The 26,852-nt window shown below is 48.4% G+C and overlaps 1 protein-coding gene across 1 annotated transcript in view; it reads right to left on the reverse strand.

The window, feature by feature from the left end:
- Window positions 1-48: 48 nt before the first annotated feature.
- The window catches only part of LOC130382411 (pericentrin-like), a 38,179-nt gene continuing 11,375 nt past the window's right edge, over window positions 49-26,852 (reverse strand). Inside the window, exons 16-61 of the mRNA XM_056590140.1 lie at window positions 26,655-26,755; window positions 26,453-26,564; window positions 26,005-26,131; window positions 25,522-25,641; window positions 25,325-25,403; window positions 25,075-25,179; window positions 24,625-24,736; window positions 24,439-24,479; window positions 24,179-24,313; window positions 23,613-23,850; window positions 23,296-23,410; window positions 22,585-23,038; window positions 21,967-22,164; window positions 21,582-21,653; window positions 21,268-21,372; window positions 20,566-20,718; window positions 19,784-19,930; window positions 17,916-18,076; window positions 17,412-17,584; window positions 16,719-16,888; window positions 16,134-16,296; window positions 15,457-15,750; window positions 14,832-15,064; window positions 14,496-14,615; window positions 14,052-14,072; window positions 13,471-13,707; window positions 13,009-13,179; window positions 12,525-12,677; window positions 12,265-12,432; window positions 11,108-12,130; window positions 9,779-9,949; window positions 9,255-9,438; window positions 8,436-8,767; window positions 8,243-8,336; window positions 7,844-8,016; window positions 7,165-7,440; window positions 6,693-6,919; window positions 6,355-6,484; window positions 5,200-5,973; window positions 4,145-4,333; window positions 3,564-3,776; window positions 2,868-3,094; window positions 2,280-2,359; window positions 2,041-2,182; window positions 1,724-1,848; window positions 49-598 (exon numbers count right to left, since the gene is read on the reverse strand). Of these exons, the coding sequence (XP_056446115.1) occupies window positions 555-598; window positions 1,724-1,848; window positions 2,041-2,182; window positions 2,280-2,359; window positions 2,868-3,094; window positions 3,564-3,776; window positions 4,145-4,333; window positions 5,200-5,973; window positions 6,355-6,484; window positions 6,693-6,919; window positions 7,165-7,440; window positions 7,844-8,016; window positions 8,243-8,336; window positions 8,436-8,767; window positions 9,255-9,438; window positions 9,779-9,949; window positions 11,108-12,130; window positions 12,265-12,432; window positions 12,525-12,677; window positions 13,009-13,179; window positions 13,471-13,707; window positions 14,052-14,072; window positions 14,496-14,615; window positions 14,832-15,064; window positions 15,457-15,750; window positions 16,134-16,296; window positions 16,719-16,888; window positions 17,412-17,584; window positions 17,916-18,076; window positions 19,784-19,930; window positions 20,566-20,718; window positions 21,268-21,372; window positions 21,582-21,653; window positions 21,967-22,164; window positions 22,585-23,038; window positions 23,296-23,410; window positions 23,613-23,850; window positions 24,179-24,313; window positions 24,439-24,479; window positions 24,625-24,736; window positions 25,075-25,179; window positions 25,325-25,403; window positions 25,522-25,641; window positions 26,005-26,131; window positions 26,453-26,564; window positions 26,655-26,755 (8,882 nt within the window). The 3' untranslated portion in view covers window positions 49-554. The remainder of the gene's footprint in view (window positions 599-1,723; window positions 1,849-2,040; window positions 2,183-2,279; window positions 2,360-2,867; window positions 3,095-3,563; window positions 3,777-4,144; window positions 4,334-5,199; window positions 5,974-6,354; window positions 6,485-6,692; window positions 6,920-7,164; window positions 7,441-7,843; window positions 8,017-8,242; window positions 8,337-8,435; window positions 8,768-9,254; window positions 9,439-9,778; window positions 9,950-11,107; window positions 12,131-12,264; window positions 12,433-12,524; window positions 12,678-13,008; window positions 13,180-13,470; window positions 13,708-14,051; window positions 14,073-14,495; window positions 14,616-14,831; window positions 15,065-15,456; window positions 15,751-16,133; window positions 16,297-16,718; window positions 16,889-17,411; window positions 17,585-17,915; window positions 18,077-19,783; window positions 19,931-20,565; window positions 20,719-21,267; window positions 21,373-21,581; window positions 21,654-21,966; window positions 22,165-22,584; window positions 23,039-23,295; window positions 23,411-23,612; window positions 23,851-24,178; window positions 24,314-24,438; window positions 24,480-24,624; window positions 24,737-25,074; window positions 25,180-25,324; window positions 25,404-25,521; window positions 25,642-26,004; window positions 26,132-26,452; window positions 26,565-26,654; window positions 26,756-26,852) is intronic.

Genomic DNA, 26,852 nt, shown 5'->3' on the forward strand with positions numbered 1-26,852 from the left:
TATATATTTTTTTTTTTTTAAATGTTCATCAATATATTTTGTCCCTCGTTTCCCTTGTTTATTTATTAAAATAATAAATAAACATTTCCTTATTATTTGATACAAGTGCACTTTTTTGAAATATGTAAATTAAAATATTTATTGTTTTGCATGTAGAAAGATTATTACAATACACAAAACAAATCAACACCTTAGTGCATTTACACAATTGGTAGTTGTATTGATCTTGTTACTCAAAGTGCATCCACAATACATGAATAAACACATTTATATATTGAAAACCTTAAAACCAAGAAACATTTATATACATAACATTTATTGATACATAAAGGTAGAAAAATATCAAGCAAAACTACGTAAAAACTGTTAAACACTTTAAGAATGGCATTGGCATTTACATTTTTAAAGGTATAGAAAAATGTCCGTAAGAAAATGCATTAAAAAAAGTATCATATCTGCTCTATCCTTTATATATTAAAATAATCTAAAACATTTCTAAAATCATCTTATTTGTGGAAGTGGAAAATCCAACATCTGAGGACACATTTATTTGTTCAGTGCTCCGACTTGTTGGTTTGGATATGAAGGGCTGAGGAACCTGGTTTGGAAAATAAAGCATTTGTTTAAAAAGTTTTTTAAAACAAATTTGCAAAGATCCATGCCACAAAGCCAATGCCTTGATCGATAATATCTTTCATACATTTATGGGGCAATTGGTGATCCTTGTTGAAATGTTTTGCAAGGAGCAAGTCGGCACCTGCACAGTCTGTTCATGTGGTAGCAATGGATCCAACTGCATTGACCGCAATGGGGACTTACTTTGAGGACAACATTTCATCCACCAAACCCATTTTCAAGGTACACGTCAGTCGAAACCAGTGCAAGAATTACTTGATCAACCTTCCGTCCCGGTAACGCAGTGCAGTACTGGACCTCAAACTGTGGTGTATACCGCTCAGCACCCCAGGAGAGGTGGTGAAAGAAAATGGTGATTCACGACAAGGAAACCCTTTCTGTGGGATGGTATTCCAGTAGAGCATCACAGTCAACCTTTTAAGGTGACACATTATACCACCATACATCTAGGTGGACACGCCCACTTGTGATGTCAGAAGTCACACACCTGGTGGTATAAAATGTCACCTTTAAATCGACTACTGTTGGAAGCCAGTCTCAGAGCGGTGACCTATGACTATTTGGGTGGGGGTAGCGGCTTTCACCCACACTCACCTGGGCCGTTCAGGTAGAGGGGCGACAGGCAGCTGAGGTACAGCCAAGTCCTGTTCTCCTTCAGCCAGCTCTGCCGGTAACCAATCATATCGCGGGAACAGGCTGCCTGCCTTCTAATTGTCTCAGTTAAAGGAGGGGCTAGGTGGGCCTTGTTTACTGGGTTGGATATGATGGAGCATAGGTGACATGGAGCAGGAGCCATCGGAAGTAAAATGTGGAGAACAACCCATTATGAATGAAGCCACAGTACGTGTTGTTTTGTAAACCAGCAGATCCCAAAATGAGGCGCACCACATTGTGGGGAATTTGTGGTGCAGACATACAAATAGTTTCCTTCAAAACTAGAAGCCATCTGACAAGTTGGGACACTTGATACCATTAAAGGTGTATGGGGCTCTACAACCCTGTACATTATGGTATATTGTACATTTAATCTAAATTGGTATTGATCTCCGAACGGTCCTTCTGTACCCATCCAGGCCATGTTTCTTACCAGGCTTGGAGCCCACCAGCCGGCGCTGGACCTTCTCCAGATGGTGGATGTACTCCGTCAGGGTGCGCTCAGGGTCCTGGGACGTCCCAGCAGGCACCGAGATCACAGTGGAACCAGAGTGGGCCCTTGTCAACAAAACCAGTCAGAGCATTGAAAAAAAAAAAAGTGCTGTACAATTATTTCATTTTTTTGTTTTTATTTCATTTGGTACGCTTGCTTGCAGAGTTAATATTGTTAATGGTCATTTATTTACCTCATAGAGGAAATCATTTAACCATCATCATCTATCTAAGAGAACTTCTGGAAAATAATCCCACCTGTTGTGCAGTCTGAAGGGGGACTTCACCGGAGGGACCAATGTCGACGCAGAGTCTCTGTAGAGGAGGTTACCGTCTCGGGTGGGAGGGGAAGCCTCAGAGTTGGATCGCTGCTGCAGCCTCAAGACTTCCGGTCGATAACCTGACGATGTACAGAAAGGTTAATGGTCACACACACACACACACACACACACACACACACACACACACACACACACACACGCAGTCCTTCATCTGACCTGAAGAATGTCCGTTCACACCTCCAGATATTGACATGCGCCTGATGGCTCGATTCCATTTCTTGGTCAGGAATTTCATTCTGGAAAATTAAATGAGGACAAAATGAATAAATGCTTGAAGACACACACACACACCAAGCAGACTGCATCTCCTTGAACAATGATCGATCATGTGTGATAGGGCAAATATGAGTAGTTTCAACAATGTACCGTACACTGTTTAATTTCTCCCTCAGCTTTGCACCTACATTTCTACAACTCTTATTTCATAGAGTTGCATATATATATATATATATATATAGTATATTTTCAGTAGGTTTTAATTATTATTTAAAATCCACTTTTTTTTCGCATTACCTTGGGGGGAGGGAGGGGTAGAATCTAGTGTGCCAGAATAAAATGTAATATTTTCTTGAATGGCTGGTTTCATTCTTGAGAAACTTTCTACTGCCGATATAATACTAATCAATGGATAAAATACCCGTGTAAAAAAGTGACCGTGAAGGTTCAAAGGCTTTCTATCACGACACCCGTTTCCCTGGCTTGGATCAATAGTGTTCATCTTAAGGTGACGATGCTTTGGTTCACCTTGAGACCGCGATGACGGCGCACACAGCGGCCCTGAAGCGCCCCAGGGGTCTGCGCTTGGATTGGACGGTGGACGAGGGGCGGGCCCCCATGCTGGCGATGAGACACAGCGTGGCCTGCTCACACTCCTGGAAGCCGCCTAGCAGCAGCACCAGGTAGCGCTTCTGGTACACCAGAGACTTCCGGAAGCTCTCGGCGCGCAGGTACCGCTCGTAGAGACGCTGCACCTGTTGGAGGGAGGAAGGTGGAGTGGCACGATCATCAGCTCATCATCGTCATCGATTGCTGGCCGGACAAAGAGCGACACATCACCACAACCCATGGCGTTATATACAAGTGTCTGTGAAGCTTAACCCTCTCCCAGATGTAGATGACTGAAGACCAGCATGCTCTGTCCTCCTTGCAAATGATCCTATCATGTATTTAGAGGTTTCTACTCATCGATTGAAACAGTTTCAGTTTTTAATCCAATTGTATTGAGGATTGCATCTCTTTTAATTAAAAAGAAAGGCCTTCACTGTTTTGGATCAATTTGTATCCAAAGGAAACAGTTGCTATACAACTGCCGATCCTGAGGTTACCGAAAGCAACATATTCCGTACTTCTCCGCTAGTTTCCTCAAAAGGAGAACGGTTGCGACGGAAGTGCCCTCAGTTTGATCCGTCGTTCTGCTCATTCTCAGGATCCCCGTCTCACCTTGCCGTTGCCGACCGCGTCCCCGATGATGGGCCGGTTCTCCGTTTCCATGGCGGCCTTGGCGAGGTCGTTCTCGGCGCGGCGCCGCTGGCGCTCCAGGCCGGCGAGCGTGTGCTTGAGGGCGACCCTCTCCTGGCTGAGGAACGCCACGCGCTCCGTCAGCTCAGAGTTCTCCCCCAGCAGCCTCTGCACCAGCTCAGGGGAAGACTTGGCCTGGGGAAGTGGGATTTCAAACTCATTTAAATTTAAATGATCGTAAAAATATTCCTCACTACAGCAATTTTATTGTTAATACAAAATTGCTGAAATAATTAAAACACATTTCTTTTTTGAAGATGAACACAAATCAAATGAACCGTTTTATTTATTATGGAATACATATAGAATTATTAAATTAATAATACATTTTAGTTAGGGTCTGTACTTAACTGAAGTACATTCTTCGTACTTTGGTGAAGTACAAAGAATGGGGTGATTTACGTGATTTACGGATCTAATCCAACCAATAATATTTCAGCAATCTCCCTGGGTTGTTGTGCTGTTCAGATAAGTATAAAACCCATAAACGTCCCGTTCCATACCTGATCCCTGGGTACCGTGTCGTCGGTCTGGGCGCTACGGTTGGCCGTGGGGCCGGTTCTGGTTTGGTGAGCTGAGCCGGACAGCCTTTGAGCGGCCATTTCCCTCCCCTCTCTCTCCAGCTCCGACAGAGTCTGCTGCAGCTCCTTCATACGCTGCTGATCCTGCTCCCTCAATAGCTCCAGCTCACACTGAAAAGAAACGCCAGTCTCCTGTGACTTAGATTACAGCTCAACGCTTAATATTAAAGAGCCCGTGAACCCACTGAATTTCAGAGTATATTAAACCGTACACACACCCTAGCAAAGTGTCCGGGAATCCTATCCCTCAATCGGGCATCAACTGCATTGCGGCTTAGACAAAACTTCAAGATCCACCCACTCCGAAGCGTTATATTATGTGTCGGGGAAGCCTAACTCTTGGACGCTGGGATCAAATAAATAGCTGCTCAGACAGAGCTTCACCAGTGTCGGAAAAGCTAAACTCTAACTCGGTCGCCGCAGTCACCCGCTGCCTAGACAGATTTCCACACGTCCACACACACACCGTGCCACCGATGCCCCTTGGTCGTGAAGTCTGAGTGCCTCAGAAAAAGGCACTCAGACCAGCCATGAAAGGAACGCCACCTGCATTGCATTCGTAGCAGAGTGGACTGCTCAAACAGTGTTTTGGGGAGAACACACAAAAATAAATGGGGGACTTATTTCAGTAACTGCCTGTTTTGTTATTTCAAAAACTGCCTGGTTTAACATGTCGACGATCATATAAAATTGACAAATGACCACAAATATATATATTTTTAACACCCTCGGTTCACTGGCTCTTTATAGATACACCCCAATTTTTGAGGCTAGTAGCAGGATCGACCCATTATTGACATCACAGGTGGGCCTGTCACCCTGATGTATTCTGGACAGATCAGGCTACCAGTCTCAAAAGTCCACTGGGTAGGCTGAGTAGTCGCTGGCAGATCTGGTCATTCCTTGTAAGAGCGAATCAAACTCAAGCGTTGGTGATAAAACGTTGATAAGAAAATCCCGACAGCTTGTCATCTCACCAATTTGTTGTTGGTTCTCTCCTGCCGCCTCTCTCTCTCCATCTGCTTCTGGCCGTCTTTCCTCCTCTCCCTCTCCCTCTGCTTCTCCCTCTCCCGCTCCTCGTCCGTGGCCGCCTGGAGCCTCTCCTTCAGCTCGGCCAGCTCTGCACCCTGGCGCGTGCCGCGCTCCCTCTCCGCCGCCAGCGCGCAGCCCGCCGCACGCTTCTGCTCCTTCAGCGACTCCGAGGCGTGTCGCAGGCGGGCGGCGGCCTCCTTCTCCCTCCGGGCCTCGTCGCGCCTCCTTTGCTCCTCCTCTTCCTCGCCTCTCCTCTTCACCTGCAGGAGCTCCGCCCTCAGCCGGTCGGTCACGGCCGCCAGCTCCTCCCCCTGCCGGCGCTCCTGCTCCAGCTGCGCCTGCATGTCCGTGACCAGCTTCCTGTCCCGCGCCGCGTTGGCTTCCTGTCGCCGCCCGAACCCGTCCAGCGTGCTGGCGCAACGCTCCTTCTCCTCCTCCAGCGTCCCGTGGGCGGCGTCCAGGCGCGCCTCCGCCTCCGCCAGCAGGCGCTCCAGCCTGCTCCTCTCCTGCAGGTGGAGGTCGTGCTGCTGGGCGGAGCGCTTGCACTCCTCCTGGAGGTCGCCGTGGGCGTCGCCCAGCCTCTTCTCCAGCAGCCCGCTGCGAGACTGCTCTATCTGCAGCTCCCGCCGAAGGTTGCTGCACGCCACCGTCTCCTGTTCCAGCTGGCCACTGAGGGCTACCACCTCTGACCCCTTCTGCTCAAGAGATCCCTGCATGACCTGTTGTGAGGCCGCACAGGGTGGAGGGGTCATTAAAGCGTGTTTCTACCACAGCGCGGGGGGTGGGCATGTGTTGGTGGCCCTATGCTCGTGCGTGTGTGCTTGTTTGTGGCCCTATGCTCGTCTGTGTGTGTGTTTGTTTGTGGCCCTATGCTTGTGTGTGTGTTTGTTAGAGGCCGTATGCTCGTGTGTGTGTGTGTTTGTTTGTGGCCCTTTGCTCGTGTGTGTGTTAGTTTGTTTGTGGTCATATGCTCGTGTGTGTTTGTTTGTGGCCCTATGCTCGTGTGTGTGTGCGTCTGTGGCCCTATGCTGGTGTCAGTGTGCGTGCGTTTGTGTCCCCATGCTGGTGTGTGTGTGGCCCGATGTGCGCGTACGCCGTACCTCCCTGCGCTCCTCCTCCTCGCGCTCCCTGCGCAGTGTGAGGGCCCTCTCCTGCTCCAGTAAGGCCTGGAGCTCCTCTACGTGGCTCTGCTCCTCCTGCAGGCTCTCCTCGCCCGCCTGCAAGGCCAGCCTGGAACCACAACCAAGCCCGCACCCGTTAGCCATTGGTTTGGTATTGTCAAAATAGGACCGGGTCGGGGAAAGGGGACAGGAAGTGGCAGAGCGAGGGTGGGGTACAAAGCCCCCAAAAAACAACAATGATTAACAACTACGGCAAGTAGTTTAGGCTATGTGTTTGTGCGCGCGTGCGTGCGGTCGTGTGGGTACTGCCTGGGTACCTGAGTGACTGGACGGCGTTCCTATGCTCCTGCTGGGTGACTTGGGAGGCGCTCAGCTGGCTCTGGGTCTCCCCCAGTTCCACCCTGAGCTGTTTCCGGGTTTCCTCCAACTCCTCCCGCAGCTGTTTCTGGGTCTCCTGTAACTCGGCCCTCAGCTGTTCCTCCACCCGTCCGTCGCTCCCTGCCGTCGCCATCTGCTGACGTTTGTCGTCGCCTCCAGGGGCACCCTGATCAAGAGAGAGCGATGGGCAAGCGGTTGAGACTGCAGTGCGATAAAGTCAAATTCGCCTTCATGCTATTTGTCCCTAGTTATGATGATCTTTTCGGCATTAAATTGTTCCCTGGGGAAACAACCCCAGACTGAACTGATGTTTGGAGGGAAAAATTCATCCCCGTTGTTTGAGACGTTGTTTAACCTGAATCCTTTATTGAAAGCAGTAAACAAAGAGGGTGAAATGCTAAACCTGTTTACCTGCGTGTCTCTCTGTGCCATCCGACACAGCAGCTCTCTGAGAGCCACCACGGTCTCCTGCAGCGCCCTCTTCTCCTGCTGCCAGCCCATAGGCGGGGCGGATGGAAACCCGTCGGGCCGGTCCAATGGACTCGCCTGGTCATGCGATTGAACCAGCGTCTGATCCAATGAAAGGACTGTTGAGACAGGGCCTTGATGCTGGGATGACGTAGTGGCCCGACGCTGGGACAAGGTCAGAATTCGGCAGGACTCCTGATGGACCCTTTTCAGTATTTCCTACATGATAGTAAAAGAGAAAGAGCAGTTAAAGATGAGCTGGTTACTTTTAGTTACGTTATTAGTCAACATCAAAACGTTTTGAAGCATACTGAAAGATTATGATTTCCATCATCATGAGGGTTTTCACACAATATCCACTTGCGTACAATTAAAAATCCCCCTCTTACTTTTTTCTCATCTTTCATTTCCACAACACAGCATGATTAGCCAAATAATTCCTGGGTTAATTCCCAAATGTCTGCAGCCTAACCTGCAGGCATTATGGCGCAAGATGCCCAACTCCAACCTGCCTCTTGAAAACCTGCATTTGTACTCGCTCGGAGAAGGATTCGGCAGCATGCTTTTTAGTTGTACTATAAAGGATGTTATAGTCCCACATCAAGGAGCGTTTCAATCCCACCTGCAGCTCGGGAGAGAGCAGCTCGTCGCTGAAGCTCCAGCTTCCCGCGGCGCTGTCCGTGTTGGCCGCGGGGTTCATACCCCGGCAGCGCAGGTACTCCACGAACTGAGCGTCCAGACGCTCCGTGTGCTCCAGCTCGGCCCGCAGACGCACCCCCAGCTCCGAGCTCACATCTGGAGGGGGAGGGACACAGGGCAGACAGGCAAGGAGAGGGGGGGGGGAAGTGGGAGAAAGAAAAATACATGGATGAGACACATTTCATGCAGTATTTCAACGTATTTTTTTATCACGTGATTCAAATGAATGATTTTTGGTATATTATGCCAAACATATTTAAGCCAAAGCCCGGCCAGCTGCACTAAAAACATCCCAGAAACAAATACCAACATTGATACTCACTGCTGCCATATCCATCGCTGGCCCATTCTGGAGCCGACAGGGAGGAAAGGGAGCCCACCGGAGAGGGCGGAGCCGTTAAGTCAAGGGTATCCATCTAAGAAGAAAAATAACGTACACATACATTCGTTTAACTCCAAAATCACTATTTGACCCGACTCAAGGCATTGAGAATGTAACATCCCAGTGCACATACTTTGTCAACGTCCAGCGAGCAGGCCATTGAGAAGTTGTCCGAGGCCGTTGTGGAGCCTGGGGAGCGGGTACTGCGGCTGACCGACTCTGGGGTGATGGTCCTGGAGCGTGGCTGCTCCATCATCCTGGCCTTGGTTGAGGGCTTCCCCTGGGGCAGATCCAGCCCCGTCGTGCTGTTGAGAGACAGTCGGGAAGCCTGGAGGACAGAAGCGTGGAAGGGGTCCCGGGTCCGGTCCTCAGAACATTCCAGTCTCCTCAGCACCTCCGGGGAGCTCAGTGAGGCCTCATCCCGGGACCCGCCCAGGTGGTCTTCGAAGCCTCCGTGTGAAAGAGCTTGAGGAAAACATATTTATATTTAGATAGAATCACAGGACTACATAAACATGAACCTAATCATCCCTCCCCATATCTGGGCCAATGTCAGAATAGTTAGTCCATCATAACCATCTTGAGAGACATTCCAACCCCAACCAAAAGATAAAGCATGTGACAAGAGTTATGAATTTCATGACAGCGATTGAAGCGACATCATATGAAAGCTCCACCTATTCCAACAGCCCAAAACCAAATCTCTCTCTGACAGAAACTCACCAAATTATAGGCCAAAAACAATCAAAAACAAACTATCCTTTTTCTAGTTCAACCGAAAATGATATTTTACCAAAAAAGTAAGCCATTTATACTTTGTATTATTTCATGCGAGATGTCTAGGTAGAGACCGGCTCCTTAATTTCCTGCATCTTTACAAAACTCATTAACATTGACTTGTTCAGAGATTTGGATAAGTATCCGTGCATGAATGCGTGTTGATGCGCATTACCTTTCTGTGCGGAGCCCTGGGTGTGATCCTCCTGCTGCTCACAGCGTTGCCGCAGGTGATGCAGCTCCCTCTGCTGATAGGCCAGCTCCTCCTCCTGCACGGCCAGGTCCTCCTGCAGGCCCCGCAGCTCCGCCTTCAGACGATGGTTGTACGTCTCGAGGTCGGCGAGAGCCCGATCTTTGGTCTGAATCAAACAGAGGAGGTGAAGGGAACGAGTTAGACCAATCTGGCAGACCTAATCTTTAGGTTTGGAATCGAAGTCATGTCGAATCATCACAAATACTTTTTTGTCTTTGAGTTAGGAATTAAAAAATGCTTTATGCCGGTTTGCCTTAAGCCTTTAGTGATGGTTAACCTATTCATTATTATTAGTTGTCAACATAAGTTCATGCATGAATAGAAGCCTGAAGATATTTGGGTCAAATCACCTACATGACCTTTTCATCTTATATTCATATGTTTTGATCTTCTATAAAATGGACTTGATCAACAGTAGTGTGTCACGGGTCAGATGTCCGTCTTACCTGTCCTTCTTCCTGGAGTTTCTCAGCCCTCTCTGTGCTGGAGCAAAGCCCCTCTTTCACGGCAGCAAGCTCTGCCCTCAAGGCCTGTTGCTCAGCCGAGAGACTGGCTATCGCTGCCTCTTTCTCCCTTAAGGCAAGATCTGCTTTGGCCAGGGTCAACTCAGCATGCGTCTGCAACAGAGAAGTGGGGGATCGTCAGTTTTCACTCAAACATTAAATGATACATTAATAATTAAGTGCAATAAAGTAAACCAGTACCTGTCAAATATACCGCAATATATGTGTCAAGAAAAAGAGTTCACACTGCTAACATTAGCTGCATGCGATTAGCCGCAGACATAAGAGAGAACATACGAGGGATTGCACCACACCAATGAGTCATACACTACATAGCTTTTTTTCTGCATGACCACAACCATTTCTTACTGCAGCATCACATTACCGGTCCGATGAACAGAGTTGACACAAATGCTCATCTAGGCGTAAACAAGAGCAACCGTGTATTTTGCTGCCCTTTACTTCCTTGTTTAAATTGTCACTTCCCCTCTCAGTAAGAAAGGAGGACTGTGTGCATGTAGCCCACATATCAAACCATTCTCTAACTACAGCCAGATGTGGTCTGGTTCACTGCTCCTTTGCAGTGCCCGGGTAGCACTGCGCTAGCAGGGAGCTAGCTTCGGTTCTTTAGCTTGTTTCCCCGTGGACATTTTCAGATGGTGTATTTTCCTCTGAAAACACTGGGGTTACCGGTAACACTAGTTTCCATCCAGAGGTCGCCAGCTGCTGTTGTGCAACCGAGAAGGCATGCACAGCGCTTTCAGGTTTAAGGTGCTATGCATGTTTGTGCTGTATGTGATTCAATGTCATTAGGCCTATTTATTGATAAGAAGAAACGTATTAAGCAGTTGTGTTTGTTCTTCTAGTTTTAGGATGGTCTTCCCTTGGTCACAGGTCCCGCAAAAAGAGGAGAATGTCCCACGTTCAAGTATACAAATTCATATGTTGGTATTCAGATAGAATTCTTCTTATTCTCATTCTAATTGTGTGTATTTATTAATCGGCAATTGACAGAGTGCATTAGACGAATCAGGCCACCGGTGCTATTGGCGCGAGACCCAGAAAACGGATACAACCATAGACTAACCCATAGAACACAGGTCTAGCGCCCCGTTAAACTAAAGCGGGGGGCCGCATCAGATGTGCGGCCTGATGAATAAATATGGTATCTGATGAAAAAAATAAGTATCTGCAACACAATAGTAACCGACTAGAAATTAAGAATAGCATTTCTTTATAAGACAAACCAAGACCAAAATAAGCAGAACTCACCAGCACTTTCTTTTGGTCCCTCTCTGGAACCTCCTCCTTGTCCCTCAGCTGAAGCTGTTTGATGACGGCTCTCTGTGCCACCACTTCCTGCCTAAGGCATTCTATTTCCTCCTGAAGTCTTCCCTCTCTCCTTCTCAGCGCCTCCCGCTCGGCAAAGAGCTCTGCCTTCACCAACTCCAGGGTTAGGACCTGCCCCTTCCCGTCGGCCACCAGCCGCTCCATGGCCTCCACCCGGGCGCTGGTGTGCTGGATCTGTGTCTGCAGCGCGACGTTGGCCTCTCTGAGGGACTCCACTCTGTCCGCCAACTCCTTCTCCTTCTTCTTCTGGGTCTCCACCCGCTCCACCTCCGACTGCCGCAGTTCCACCACCGCCGAGCTGAGCTGGTCTCTCTCCCCGCGCAAGGCGTTGATTTCCAGGGCTTGAGCTCTCCAGCGTTCCTCCTCCTCCTGTGTCTCCTTCTCCGGACGCTGCGCGATGCGGGCATTGGCCTCCTCCAGCTGGGCCTCCTTCTGGGCGAGCAGCTCTCCGAGCTCCTCTGCCCTCTCCCGGCCCTCCGCCAGCCTCCTCCCCAGCTCCTCCCCGTAGCCCCGGTACTCCTCCTCCTGGGTGAGCAGGAGCCGCTGCAGGCTCTCCTTCTCTGCCGCTGCCGTCTCCAGCTGGGTCTGCAGGACGTCCAAGCGGGCCCGCAGGGACTTGGACGAGGAGGAGAAGGAGGGCGACGAGCGGGTCAGACGCAGCTCCTGCCGCAGGCTGCCGGGCGCCCCCCTGCGCCCGGCGCCCCCGGGGAGCGGGTAGTTGCGGAGCTCGGGGCTGGGCGACGAGGAGGGGTTGACGCTGTCGCCGTCCTGGGAGTCGCTGACCTCGTGCAGGGCGGGGCCCAGCGTGGCCAGCTCCGCCTGCAGCGTGCTGATGACCTCGTGGAGGCGCTCCTCCTCGTCCTGCTTGTCCTGCCGCAGCCGGCTGATGTCGGAGCCCAGGTGTTCCACCCGGGACCGCAGCTCCTCCAGCTCCGCGCCCAGGGCCTGGATCGGGAAGAGCGGACAACGATAAAGAGAGTTGAGGAAAAGGTACGAGGACAAACCCAGGACATGGGAGACGTGGAGACGGCTACTACCACCGAGGTGGGGATACATAAAAGATGTGCGTGTTCATGTACCACATCTCTCTCGCTGCCCTCCATCTCCACTTCCAGTCTCTGGATCTCCTGGTTGAGTTGGTCTATCTCCAGGTTCTTCTCCTGGAGGAGTGCAGAAGGGAGGCTCTCTTCCTCTTCTCTCAGCTCCTCCCTCTCCTCCAGCTGTATCGTGAGGGCGGAGACATTTTCCTACATGCAAAGACAAAAATATATAAGTCGAAGAAAACAATATATCATTGTTAAGACGTTTTTGGTAATCAAATTGATAAGATTGTCTTCACCTCGAGTGTGACAATCTTGTCTTGGAGCTGTTGGACATGAGCCTCATTCTGATTGGTCATCAGCTCCAGCTGCAGGGCGAGGTGTTTCAACTCCACCTCTTTGATGCTGAAATTGGCCTGGACCTGTTCCAGTTGGCTCATGAGCAACTCAACCTAAACCAAAGAAATATGCATTGAAATCATAGCCTCTTTTGTACATTTCAGATTTGATATTCATCATTCTGATTTGCCTCTAATATGCACATCTTATCACTTCAGCCAATTCAATCTTCATACATAATTTTTTTCCTCCCTCATTTCCTTTTACATAACCTCAACAAACCCAGGAAAATATACCATACCCAAATCAAAGACGGAATCCCACCCACACTTGTAATAATCTGTAGGTTAGCCTGAACTGTATAATCAGGAGATCAGTGGTTGCACATGCACACTACTAACAGGAGGGGGAGCTGTAACTGGGGCACTGCCTAACAAAACAGACCTCTTGCTCTCTGCTCTGCAGGCTCAGCTGAGCTGTGTCCAGGGCATCTCGGAGCGGCTGGGTGGGGTCAGGAGCATCGTCATGGTAACGTCGACTCTCATCCAGTTTGGACTGCAAAGCGGCGATCTGCAGCTTGTTGGCCAGCTGCTGCTGCTCCAGCCCCTGCTTGTCCTGAAAAACAGAGACCGAGAGGGTTAAGAGACAGCCAGAGACGGAGCATCAATACCTAACCTGCATAGCGTAACCTCTTCTACTGCTGCCATCTCTTTGTTCAATATTAGATTCCCGACCTCACTCACCAACTGAGTTAGAGATAATCACAATCCTCTGGGATGATTTTTTTTTAGTGATGGCTGGATGGCTTATATCCACATCAACATGTATATATATATTTTTATCGAAAGCAATGGCTGCAAGGGAAGCCTCTAGAGAAGGCTTTTAGCCTCCTGTAGGGTCAGATACCTGTAAGAGCTCCCGCTCCCGCAGCTTCGTCCGCTGGACCTCCTGTTCCAGCTGAGAGGCGGCGCGGTTGCTATCCGCGCTGCTGAGCAACGCCTGCTCGAGCTCCCTGATTCGCCCAGCCAGCTTGTCAATCTCATCGTTGCGCTCCATGAGATCGTTCTGGGCCTGCTGATTGGCTGCAATCAGGGAGTCGTAGTCTTCTGTTTTGTCTTTGACAAGGGCCTGGAGGCTCTCCACCTGGGAAGATGCACACAAGAGTTAGTTCACAAGAGGCCTCCAGCATTGACCAGGGTTACTCCAAAATAATGATTGGTGATTGGTTAATATTGAGATCAATACAGTTTGCAGGCAAGGGTATTAGGCTACTTTTGTTAAGCGAATGCACAGAGCAAAGCTTGTGAGGCAAGGATGAAGGAGAACAGGATCGACGATGACAGGAAAGGGGATCTAGGATCTACAGAGGGTTATACGCAGATCTACGATCTATGGAGGGTTAGCCATGAAGCAATGTTGAAATGATTTTTTTTCCCCCCACACGTGCAGTTGGGAGCCAAGAGACAAGCTACTGTTGGATCTCATACCTGCTGAACCAAGTCCTCAATCTACAGCAATCCGTTCAGAGCAAGAACACAAACACACAGCAAACAAATGGTTCATTCGCAGACAATAAACACATATTACCAAAGTCGCAATATACATTAGTAAACAATCCAAAATAGACTCTCCACACCAAACCAACACACCATTACCAATTTCAGCATTCACTAGCAGGCAGAAATAGCTTTATTTTTTGTTCTATAAAATGTATGATACTTTTTTTTTATAAATATAATTATACTATAATAGCAATGCTATATAATCTGTACAATGCATACATACATGGATTATAGCAGTTAAGTAAAAAAAACAAAGGCCGTTTACTTTGATAGAATTTAAACGGAGCTTGATTGACTTGATTGAAATATAAAGACATTCTAACGGTGCTGAATGTAAGAGGAGGAGGAAGCCTAGTGTAAGAACCGTACCCTCTGTCCCCGGCTCTCTCCCCCGGCCTGGCCCCTGGAGGTCTGCCTGAGCTGGTCCTCCAGGCGGTGGATCTCCTGCTGGAACTCATCCCGCTCGTGCTCTCGCTCCACAGCCTGCTCCTGTGAACACAGACCCACAACACGCTTGTATGGAACGTCCCTTCTTAAAGACCATCCATGCTGGACGGCTTAAAAGGAGCGTCAGAAACTCTGCATGGAGATTTGGTCATCAAAGCCATGTCGTGGAATTCACGACATGAAATGTGATTTCAAAGGTATTCTACAATGAAACAAAACTAAGGTTGGTTTGACTGCTGACGATTTGTCCAAACGTACGTCTATGAACTGCCGGTTGTGTTTGATCTGTTTCTCCAAGGCTTGGACACGCATGTTTAGGTCCTCCGAGTGGGCCTTGTGGTGCAGCTCCGTCTCCAGGCCCTTGGTCTCCCTCTCCTCTAATTCAGTCTCCAGGGTGCGGAGGCGCAGGGACAGGGTGTTGCGGTCCTTCTCTGCCTGCCGCTGCAAGTCCAGCCTCTCCCGGACCAGACACTCCGTCTCCGCCAAGAGAGCTACCATACAGCGCACAGGGGGGGGGGGGGGGGAATCGAGAGTGTTACTAACCCTACCTCAGTCACACACACACCCTGAGGCAACATTGTTGTTGTACTTGCGGAGATCATAGCTATTAGGCCCAATGGGAAACTTTTGCACTTGGAAAGTACAAAAGTGAACCAATTTAAAGCACTCTACAAGAGCGCTTAGACGGCAAGAAGGCACAGAAAATTCAAGCAAATATTTAGCACACACACTTAATAGAGGAGCACATGGGTATAAAACACAGCGCAGCAAACCACGGGACATTCCAAGAGAAAAGGAAAAACAAATCCTCAACGAACACACAGTATGTAGCCTGAACTTCCAGTTTGTGCTCCAAGGTTCGTCTCCCCGCCCCCCCCCTCACCTTTCTCCCTCTCCCCCAGCCCAGCAGAGAGATGCTCCCTCTGGCGTAGGAGAACAGCGTGCTCCTCGTTGAGATCCTGGTGCTGGGCGCGGAGGTGGTTTAGCTCCGTGGTGAGGCCCTCCATCTGGCGCAGCTGCACCCGGAGGCCCTCCAGCTCCGCGCTGAGGCTCTCCGTCTGGTGCAGCTGCACCCGGAGGCCCTCCAGCTCCTCGGCCAGCCTCTCCTCCCGGGACTCCTTCTGCTGAAGAGCCTCCTCCAGCAGCACCTTCTCACTCACGTAGCCGTCCAGCAGACCTGACGATGCATTGTGCACGGGACCAAATGAATGGATGTTGGGGGCACATAATAACGTAATAATACATTTTATTTGTATAGTGCTCAATCCTCAAGAAGAATACATAAAAAGTCGAAACATCCTACACGTAACAGTACAAATATAAGTGATTATGAAGTCACATTCAAATATTAATAAAGTAAAGAATTAAGTGTAATAACAAAGTGGGGAAAGATGTAATGCCAATAATACATAGCCATTGGTGGACACTTTTTATCAAAAGCATGTTACAATAAGCCGAGTGCGTACCATTCTTACCCTGACCATGGCCAACATCAAGCCCCCATGCTCTACCGTACAACAAGCAATGGCCAAAGCACCTCTGACGAATCGGGCTGCTCACCCTCTGCCTTATGGAGCTCCAGATGGAGATGGCTCTTTAGACCCGCCTCCTGGTTGAGCTGCTCCAATAGGACGGTGTGCTGCTTGAGGATATGGCCGGAGTCCTCCCTGCCCTTAGAGCAGCGCTGCTCCAGCGAGAGGTGAAGGCTATGGGCCTGCTCCAACTACGGCAAGAGAGGGAGAGACAGTCAGAACTACTTTAGACAGCTGCTGATGATCAATCAGAACTACTACAGACTATTTCTGATAATTCAATAATGCGTAGTATAAATAATAATGTAGCATATACGGTCAATGATGTCTATCTCAAGTGTTGATAACATTTATATTTACCTTTAGCAACTACATTTACACCAGCCTTGATCCGTGTATAGACATATATTCTGAATATTTACATGCCATTATAAAATTGTTCATTGTTCATAAAATGGTACCAAATGACTGTCCTGTTCCGTGTGCCGTTACCCCTGAACTCCAGTGTACGATGACTAAGGTTAATCTCATCCATAACCACCGCCCATTTTTCCAGAATGATATGCAACACGGGTTTGGTATCTGTGAGAGACTGGAGCCCCCGTGTGGCTACCTGAGCGTTGGCCTGGTTGAGCAGCTCCAGCAGCGTGTCCACGGCCAGGCGCAGCCTGCCGCAGGCCCCCAGGGCGGCCTCCTCCCCCGCCGGGTGGAGCTGGGTCTCGGACACCAGCAGGCTCTCACACAGCAGCTGGGTCAGCTCTGAGTCCTCGCCCAGCGACACGCCTGCGGAAAGAGAAGTCGTGATCGAACGGGAACCAACGACCGTGATAACATGTTGGATAGCCCATGACAAGAGTAGAATGCAAAACGAGTACCTAATATGACCTTTGAGAGTTTTTGCACAGGTTCATGTGCAGAACATCATATGCCAAACCAAGCTCAAGCCATTTCTAGAACCGTACTTAAACGAATCAGCATCCAAGTTGCCACATTGTGCGCGAGATAGCCGCGCAGAAATTCATTCCCAGTATTAATTTTTGGAAACGTTTGGCATGAGATGCATATTTCACACGTAAATGTTAATCTGGGGTTGGCTATTAAAATCATGGCATCAGATAGAACTAAAATCAGGCGGAAGAGGTTTTTGTAATGTGATGTGGGAGTTTAGATTTCAGTTCGTACTTTAGTTTCCACACTAAAGAGGAACCCTTCCTACAGAGTGTGTCGATGGGCCGGCAGCGACTCAAAGTCTTACTTACTATCATAACCTATTTGTCATTTGAGGCCGAGGAAGAAGGCAACCAACCTGACTCCTGTGCCTCGCTGTTCCCAGTCGAGCTTCTGTGATTGGCTGGCTGCTGAGACCACCTGGGTCCAACAGTGATTTTCTGGCCAATCATCTCCTCTGTTGCAACGGTGCTGCGGATGACGTCTAGGAGTACTTTCCTAAGCTTCTCGTTGGCCTGGTGCAGTTTTAGTCTGGGGAGGAGGTGTGAGGGGGGGAGGCGGGTCAGAGGATTAAAAAGAACATTGGGAGAATCCAAAAGACGAAAGAGAAGCTGGTTCTACATTAGCAGTCTCCATTGGACAACAATGAAATTAGCAACCGTTGTGGGGGGGGAGGGGGGGGGCAGGCACTAAAACAATAACCTCCACAGCAAAGAATGAGGATTAACTTGTTGAACTTCAGCCCCATGGTTTGCCCTGGATTTTCTCTTCTTTTGCTGCCTTTTTTCGTCTCGTGCCATTAAGCACCCTTGATGGTGCTCAGAGTGAGTCCCTATTCTAAAGGGCGACGGTGGTGTCTCACCGGTCCTCCTTGGCTGTCTGCAGGTCCTGCCCCAGCATGTTGAGGAGGTTTCCCCCCTCCTGGCCCTCCCGCTCCCTGCGCTGGAGCAGGGTGTCCAGGGTCTCCATCTCCGCGCGCTTCCCCTCCAGCTCACCCTGTAGGCCGTCCACCTCCGCCCGCAGCTGGACACACAGACACACGAATCAGGAATCACTCGAATCAAACCCCCTTGTTACATCCATCACAATACACAACGGTGAAATGTTTACCAGGAGTCCACTGAGGTTGAGAGATGGAAAGACGCATGACAACTGACACAAACAGCCATGGCAAACAGGTTTCAAAGCGTGTTGGTCAATGATTAACTGCCTGGCTTGATGCCCAGCTGTTGTCTAACAAGTGTGGCCTGTAGGCAACACACTGTTCATTAGACCAAGAAAGAGAGGGAGCAAGAAAAAAAAAAAAGCATAGTTCAGAGGCCAGGCTCAATAACATTGATGAATAATCGAGTCTCTAGATATTCAAATACAAGAATTGCATCTTCACAATGCAGCCAAATCCGCCCAAAATAATAATTAATAATACCTCCATCGCGACTAAAAACATGTGTTACAGTTGACAGCAACAAGAATCTGACACAAACTTCCTCTTCTACACTTCGATGCATTGTTTCTATTTTACCTTTTCTTCCTCTTCCTTCCCCTCCACCATCTATCTCCTCTCCCTGATGCTCACCTCCCACTAAGACAAGCCTCCTCTAGCCACCTGCCCCAGCAGGCAACAATGCCGTTACCGCGACAACATAAGCCCCGCCCACTCTTAAGCGCACAAGGCCCAAGTGTGTGCCTGAAGGGACTTGATATCATTCAAATAAAAACCAGGCCGATACCATGGAGATAGGAAGGGGTTGGGGGGGGGTGTGTGTGTGTGTGTGTGTGTGTGTGTGTGTGTGTGTGTGTGTGTGTGTGTGTGTGTGTGTGTGTGTGTGTGTGTGTGTGTGTGTGTGTGTGTGTGTGTGTTAACTGTTGGATTGGAGTTGTCAGGGAACAACGCAGATTAGTATAACTAGAATCAGGACTACACCAACAGTTGTTTTGGTAGGTATAGTGGTACACATAAAAAAATAAAAAACATTGATGGGAAGGCTGAAATGCAAAGTAATGAGAAGCATGATGTAAACGCCAGATCAAATGGTATATGATTTAGCGCAATCCCCATGGACATGTTCCCGCTATGCATTAAGATTCATGGACAAATAGATGAACGGATGGCTGGACAGACGGGATGAATGAATGAGCTGGCCCTCAAATGAAATGCCATGATGCCCCTTGAGCAACGAGATGATTCTGCAATCCCTCAAGCGTATGATTCTGTTGCTCATCCTCAATGGAGAGAAGACGTACAGTAACAGAAAGAGAAATACAAGATAACGCTTAGAGACCAATGACAGATAAGAATTGGAATGTGACTGAAGTCTTGCATTGAATTATTATGTCTTGAGTGCTATGTCTATTTACTGTTTGAATGTACGCCTCATTTTCTGAAAATGAATTTGGTCTTTGAGGACAATCAATTACGCATCCATCAATCAATCCCAATCAATCAATCTAGCCATCCATCATCCATCCAAGAGAATATTAATTAAGGCCAGGGGTTAAAAAAAAAAGCTCAGATTAGCCAAGCTCTTTCGAGTAACGAGTCAGACCCACTGCGGTCAATCATCTCTACCACCTCCTTCTTAAACTCTGCTAGCAGAAGGACATCCCATTGAATCCATACCTAATACAATTTCTCATTGGCCTCTTTTACGTTACATGTTAGTTTACATAGACGGTTTTCACTCGTTAATGTGAACTATTAACCGATTTGTGTGCCTGTGCGTTCAATACCTGCGCAACCACATCATCCAGCTGTTGGAGCTGGGCAGTGAGCTGGCTCATCTTTTCCGTGTAGCCTCGCTCCTTCTGCTCATGCTCAGTGCTGAAGCCTCGTCTCTGCTCCTCAAGCTGTGCTTCCTTACACTGCTCCAACTCCGCCTTCAAGTACAACGGCAATACAGGTTCATGGGTTATTTAAATCCAGATTAATTCAAAATAATCATACAAATACATTCACGCATTCTTCTGCTTGGTGCCATGCCACTATTGAGCTGCTCGTCATCATTCGCCTCCAATGAAAACCTTCTGCATTAGAGGATGAAAAGCTTAATTCCATCCTATTAAGCCAGCGTTTATGGTTGGCTCTGCACAGCACACAGACGGTTAGAAAAAGGGCTCTCATGCTTTACATATGATGAGAGATTATGTGGAAACTAGGCTGGCGCACAGCTTAAAATGGAGCTGGTCCAGGAGCAGCCATTTTCTCCAAGGAGTTGCAGGGTGCAGATGGGGTATAGAAGAGCATTGTCACAAATAATACATGCGCACACACACACACACACACACACACACAATAATCCTACATGATAACATAATGATATCTGCTAAGAGAACCCCAACAAAAACTAGGTTGAATATCAAAAACAAAGTTTTGCACAAAAACGTTACCGATTGGGGTTATCTGAATGTAATGTCTGTATAGAATGCAGGGGTGGCACTCAAATGCATGGATAAGACTTACAATAAAAGGCCATGTGCCTCCATTTCCCATAAAGCACCTCTTCCTAAGTTACCTTCAGTTTACCGAGCCCGTCCTGCAGCCTCTCTTCCGATTGGACCTTAAAGAGTTGCATCTGTTCCTTGAACTGCACATGTTGTCTGGACGAATCCTCTTTGAGCTCCCTGCGACAGACCTCCAACTCCTGGGCAGAGACTTGCCTCAGCTCCTACAGAATAAGAAACGCACATCATGCATTTAGCTTCACAACAATTATACCCACGCTACACGAGATACCAACTGTATTGAATTGAAAGAATAGGTGGCAGTAGCTCAGCGCAAGTAGAGCGGGTTGACCGGATAACGGAAGGTTGCTGGTCGATCTCCAGCTCCTCCGGCTCCGAGTTTAGAGGTGTTCCTGAGCTAGATGCCTCACCCTAACTGCTCCTGATGACTTGGCTGTCACCCTGCGTAGTAGACTCCGACATCGGTGGGTGAATGCATGAATGAATGGTTGCAAGTCGCTTTGGATAAAAAGGTCAGCAAAATCCCGTAATGTAAAATGTAAATGTCAAGAATGCCATTATTGCAGTCAAGTGGCACTTTGGCTAAAATGTTGCAACAAATGCCATACATATTCACTCTTAGAACGTAGCGCGGCTAGCGCCTTATTCCTGAATGGGAATCGAACCCCGAACCACAAGCGGTTCCAATCACCACCTACTAGTGGAGCTAGACAGCACCAAGGTCATGGAGACTAAGATCACGTCACACCCACCTGTAGCTGGAGTTGATGCTGATCACAGAGCTGTTGTTTCTCTGTTTTGTAGCTGTGGGACAGCTCCTGAAGGGCATTTCCGTGTTGTTCCTCCAACTCAAGGACCTAGGAAAGAAAGACAAAATCAGGGGGGAAAAGGGTCTCAGATGTTATGAATGTTATGTACTAAAATCGATTTAGATAGAAGTGTGACTTGAAAGACATGCAAAGGATTGCACGTCTACTCCAGAAACAGTAGAATGAGGGTGGATCGTTGGAGGGGTGGCCGACTAACTATCACCTATAGTGGGTGGATGACTAGGTTGAATGATTACCTGCATCTTCAGAGTCTCCAGAGCCTTGCAGTGTTCAGCATCCAAGGCCTCCTTTTGAGCAGACAAGTCCACCTGAAACGCCACAGCCAGGGGTAATTGAGTTTGACTTTCTTCAGGATTTAATGTTATAGAAATGCTGATTTAATATCCACAACGATTTAAAGATGGTGCTCTTGTGGAAATGTTAAACACAACAATGATGGAAGAAGGATATTAAAAGGATTTGAAAAACAGCAAAAAAGACATCAAAATGGGACATATCAAAAGGAGGGATGCGGTTCGATCCTTTGTAATTAGACTGGCGATAGCAGTAGGAATTATGAGGATGCCCCCCCCACTCTTCATTGTCAATAATATAATTTGTGGTTGTGGTGCCGAGTCTGACCTTGTGGGCGTTGCTGAGCTCGGTTGCCATGGCGCTGAACTTCCCCATGTGCATCTGGGCCAGCTCCATCCTCAGCCCCTCCCTACCGGACACCAGCTCGGTCTGCAGGCGCTCCAGCTCCTGAGCGTGTGCGGCCTTCAGTCGCTCCACGTCTTGTGTGTGGCTCTCCTCCTGGTACTCCATGTCATCACGCAGGGCCTACGGTAGGGGTTACGTCAGGGCCGAGGCAGACATTCACCATGCAAAGGGCTGATTATGGTTCCACGTCGACGCAACGCAAGGGGGTTTACGGACCCATTACGTCCTTGCGGACCCTCCTTGCGTCCACCGCAAGGGCCTGATGTGCACCTCTCCCCAAAAAAATTGAACCATGCGTTCGAGACGACGCAGCAGCAACGGCTGCGATTGATTCGCTCACTAGAACCCGACGCAAAACCAAAACAGGTTCACGACTGGGTCAAAGCGTCAGCGTGGTCCTTGCGTTGTATTTGTTGTGGAACCATAATCAGTGCTTTACTCTCATGAAACAGTCAATACACATGGTGGAGAAAGAGCTCAGCCCCAACTATTGGTCGGTACTGATTGGGATTAAAATGAAGTGTTTTGCGGTCCGCTCACCTGAACCTCCTTCAGATAGGTGGCCTCCAGCGTGTCCATGTTGCTCAGCATCCTCCTCTCCAGCTCGTCCCGCTCATTTTTGTGCCCGACAGAGAGCTCAGACTCCAGGGCCTCCAGTTGCGCCTGATTGGTCTCCTGGAAAACAGCCGCCAAGTGCTCGAGTTCTGCCTTCCACTTGGAGTCCAGGCTCGCTTCCATGGCGACGAGCACAGCCGTGTGCTTTGTGTCCAGCTCAGTTGCCATGGCGGCGAGCTGGTCCCGGTGGCGGGCGCTGAGGGCGTCCAGTTGTTCTTTGTGTCCGGTGGTGACGCCGTGCAGCTCTTGTGCGTGTTTGGTGAGCAGCGCCGTTCTCTGCTGCTCCAGCGCTGCCTGGTGCTTGTTGTTCCACTCCCCCAGAGAGACGCTCTCCTTATGGGCCAGGCGCTGCTCCAACTGCCCTTTCTCCTCTTGGAACCTTGAAAATGTTTCATCCAGAGATGTTAAACTCCCAAACAAAATATATATTTCAAAGGCTACCTTTTTTCTTTCTTTCAATTAGGTAGTTGGATACAAATCCCCATCATCAAATTTAAAAGTGGGCAAATGACTGTACAATATTGGACAAATGACAACCCTATGGTACACAAATGATATAAAAGCCATAGCAAGATCCAAAATTCCATCCCAGGCTTTGAAGCAGGCCCGTGCACCAAGAGGGGTGTAGCCTCCAACCTTAGATCAGCCTGCTGGAGTCGCTCCTCCCCTTGCTTCTGGAGGAGAGCAGCCAGCTCCTTCACCTCAGCAGACATGCTGCTCTTGGCCTCCCGCATTTCCCCGTCATGGTGACCTTTGGAAAGAAGAGCACATGTTTATGTTGTTTCTTAGTCATTAATAAAATAACTAACAGATATTTGTTAATGGATAACATTAAGATACACATTATGGTTAAGACCTCCATTTAAAAGCACCCTCTGAACTTGAAACTCAGTTTTAGTTCTCCTATAACCTCTGAATTCTGTGATTTTCTTTGCCAAACACGTTAATCTTACTCTGATCGCTTTCCAGTGACGCCACCATCGCCCTTGACTTCTCCAGCTCTTCTTCCAGGTGTGTCCTCTGCTCCTCCTGGGAGGAGATCCTGGCTTGGTGCTCCTTCTGGAGCTCCGCTCGGAGCCGCTGCACCTCCTCCTGGTTACCAGAGCTCAGCTCCTCGACCACCCTCTGCTTCTCCAGCTGCCGGGCCTCCTCCAGGTGACGGAGCAGGTCGTTGGCAAAGTCCTTTTTCAGCTGCAGTGGTGTAGGGGGACAATGTTTTGACTATACTTACCAGCAGTGTGCGTCTGTTGACTATTGTACAATTCTGTTTAAATTAAAACTGTTTAAATCGGTTAACATATCAGCACTTACATAATTACTGATGTGTTAGTAAAATACACAAAAATAGCAGTGTTTCGTGTGGTTTCGGATCAGCTCAAATGAATGCGCAATGACTTCACCCATCGAAAGGCACCAATCATAAACCACAGTCGCCGTAGCCGAAGCCTAATGAAGCAGTTTCATACAGCGTATGCTTTCTCTCATTCTGAATGCCATTCGTGTACGAGTGGATGTGTACCAGCTGTGTGTTCCTCTGCAGCTCTGTGGCGTGCTGTGTGCCCAGGGCAGACAGGCTGCCCTCCAGGGTGTGGATGATGGTCATTCTGCTCCGCAGCTCTTCACTGTGGCACCACATCCTTTGCTCAACCTCCACCTGAAACAGCGAGAACGTCACTGTCGTTAACATACAGCTTAACAAGAGCTCAGAAAATAAACGGGGGCCAATCAGATCACTCGGCTGATATTTATCAGAACACAGACTCCATAATGTGCATTTACCTCCACCTGTCTTGCTGCTTCAAATCGCACCTTGGTAAGCTCTGGGAGAAAAAGAAAAGATATTTTTAAGCCATACATTATATATGAACATACATCTCATCTCATCATAAAATGTATTTTTATGATGAGATATAAAGAGAAATATTTTTCTCTTTTGTTACGGATGCAGTGTGATCTGTGTCCGACCTTTGACGTATTTCTCAGAGAGTCTGGCCCTCAGCTGCTCCAGGTCCAAGGCGTGGCGGGTCTTCATAGTCTCTAGGTCTTCATAGTAGCGCTCAGTGAGGTCAGAGCGCGCCTGAAGAACACAACGATCGTGTTGGAGGAATTAATTGGGGCATAATGTTGTTCGATGCATTCATACGGATAGCATAAAGTATCACACGGTGACGACCCACTTGGCTACAATTTTGGGAACATGGAAATGAGTGACAACGATTTAATATATTAATACAAAATAAGAATAGCATCTTGAATCATGCGGGGGATCGGTGGATTACCTTCTGCCAGAAAATATGAACGATTGACAATATTTATTTTTATACCCGATATCTTTCTGCCTGTTCTTCGATAGGTTTTCCATAGGCTGCACTAGCCTATGAGGGTTCAGGAGAACCAGAGGAGCGTCTCTCTAACCTGGAGGAGCTCCTCTTTGTAGGACAGCGAGAGAGAACCGCGCAGGTTGGACAGCTCCACCTCATGTTTCTCCTCCAGTTGCAAACGAAGTGAATCCAGATCCTCCTACACAAAATATGATACAACCAGAATGTGACGGCAGGATTAGTAGAATTGGGGGCTTAATACAATTAAAGCATGCAAGGAGAATTTGTGTGTCTATAAATGCATTTCACATTGACGTTCAGGGGGGAAATGCTTGTGAAGCTACCTTGTGTTTCTCCAGTTTCAGTGTAAACTCAGCCAGAAGGTTGTTTCTCTCTTCTGCAGCGTCGCCTTCTGTGGTGAAACTGAAGAGTCGAAAGCCATCAATCAACAGATATCCACACCTTGGTGGGTAGAATTTTTTTTAATGAACTATGAAGAGACTGAATGAGGCCCTCTATTTACGCCTGCTTGTTATTGTACCTAGCATCCCCGGTCTTTAGTAGGGACTCCTCCAGGGCACTCTCAACCAGTCTGAGCTGCAGCAGAGCGATCTCCTCCCTGTAGCTCTCCTCCGTTGTTCTCAAACGCTGTTCAAAGTACCTGGAGAGAAGAGCACAGTGAGTGCTTGTGTCCGATTGTCAGCTGATTGTCTCAGAACCAAGCAGCAGCCAGAACAGCCTGTTTGTTGAACCCTGGTGGACGTCACCAATGTGTAGGAATTACACATCCAGTTTGCGGGAACTGGATGCAAAAACTATCCGCCACAAAGCAAGAAAATCCTATTCTTCTCTTTGTTTTTCCCTTTGTCTCGTTTGACTGTTTTAGTTTATTAAAAAAATGGTATCTAGGACTGTAATTATAATAAAAAATATGATATATATTCATATTGTTTAGAGTCTATGCTGAGGACACCAGATCCACGAAAGACCACTAGTAATGGTGAGTGGGTGAGTGAGGGCCTACCTCCTGAGGCCCTCCAGCTCGGCCTCATTGTGCTGCTTGATCTCCCGCCTTTGATCATTAAAATCAGCCTTCAGCCGCTCCAGGTCATCGACACGAGAAGAGCGGGCCAGCAGCTGCTCCCTGAGCTCTGTGGGACGAGAGAAGCGGGGGGAATTAATCAAGGTAGAGTCGGACCCAACAGCAAACACACGATTTAAGGTACACGCTTGCATGCTTGAGCGTGCGTCAGATGCGTGTTGTGCCTCCGGAATCAATGATCAAGTTCTATCATCTTTCGAGCATCAAAGCACTACACTAAAGAATGGTCTGGGTCCAAACCAATAGGTACTGGGTTCGAATCCCAATGTCCACAACCTAAAGGTAACACCTACTTGTCCTTAATGTACCGTCCGGTTCCACTTTCACCTCCTATCAATATAGAATAATCATGAACCTTGTGAACTCTCACCTCCCAGCTCCTGCCGGCTGGTCCTCATGCTGTCCAGTTGGGACCAGAGATGACCCGTTTCCTGTTCAGAGGTCTTCTTCAGTGTGGTCAGCTCCTCTTGCAGATGAGACACCTGTAAAACAGAAAGACAGGTTTTAAGTCTAAACGCATCTCCTTTACTTAAAGTAGGACATAAGTAGTCAAGTACATAAAGTAGATGTACCTCTTGTTGTAGGAGGCGCTCCTTCTCCTCTAGGTGGCGTGATTGCAACTCTTTCTCCTTCAGTAGCGTTTGTTTACTACTGACCAGCTCCTCCAAGGAACCTGACGGGGGAATCACAGCACAAGCATGTGCCGATGGTTAGGTCACCATCGTGCGGGACAGGCAGGTTCTTCTTCATAGATAACAGGTCAGGTTCAT

The sequence above is a fragment of the Gadus chalcogrammus genome, chromosome 5 (genome assembly GCF_026213295.1).
Source record: "Gadus chalcogrammus isolate NIFS_2021 chromosome 5, NIFS_Gcha_1.0, whole genome shotgun sequence".
Lineage (NCBI taxonomy): Eukaryota > Metazoa > Chordata > Actinopteri > Gadiformes > Gadidae > Gadus > Gadus chalcogrammus.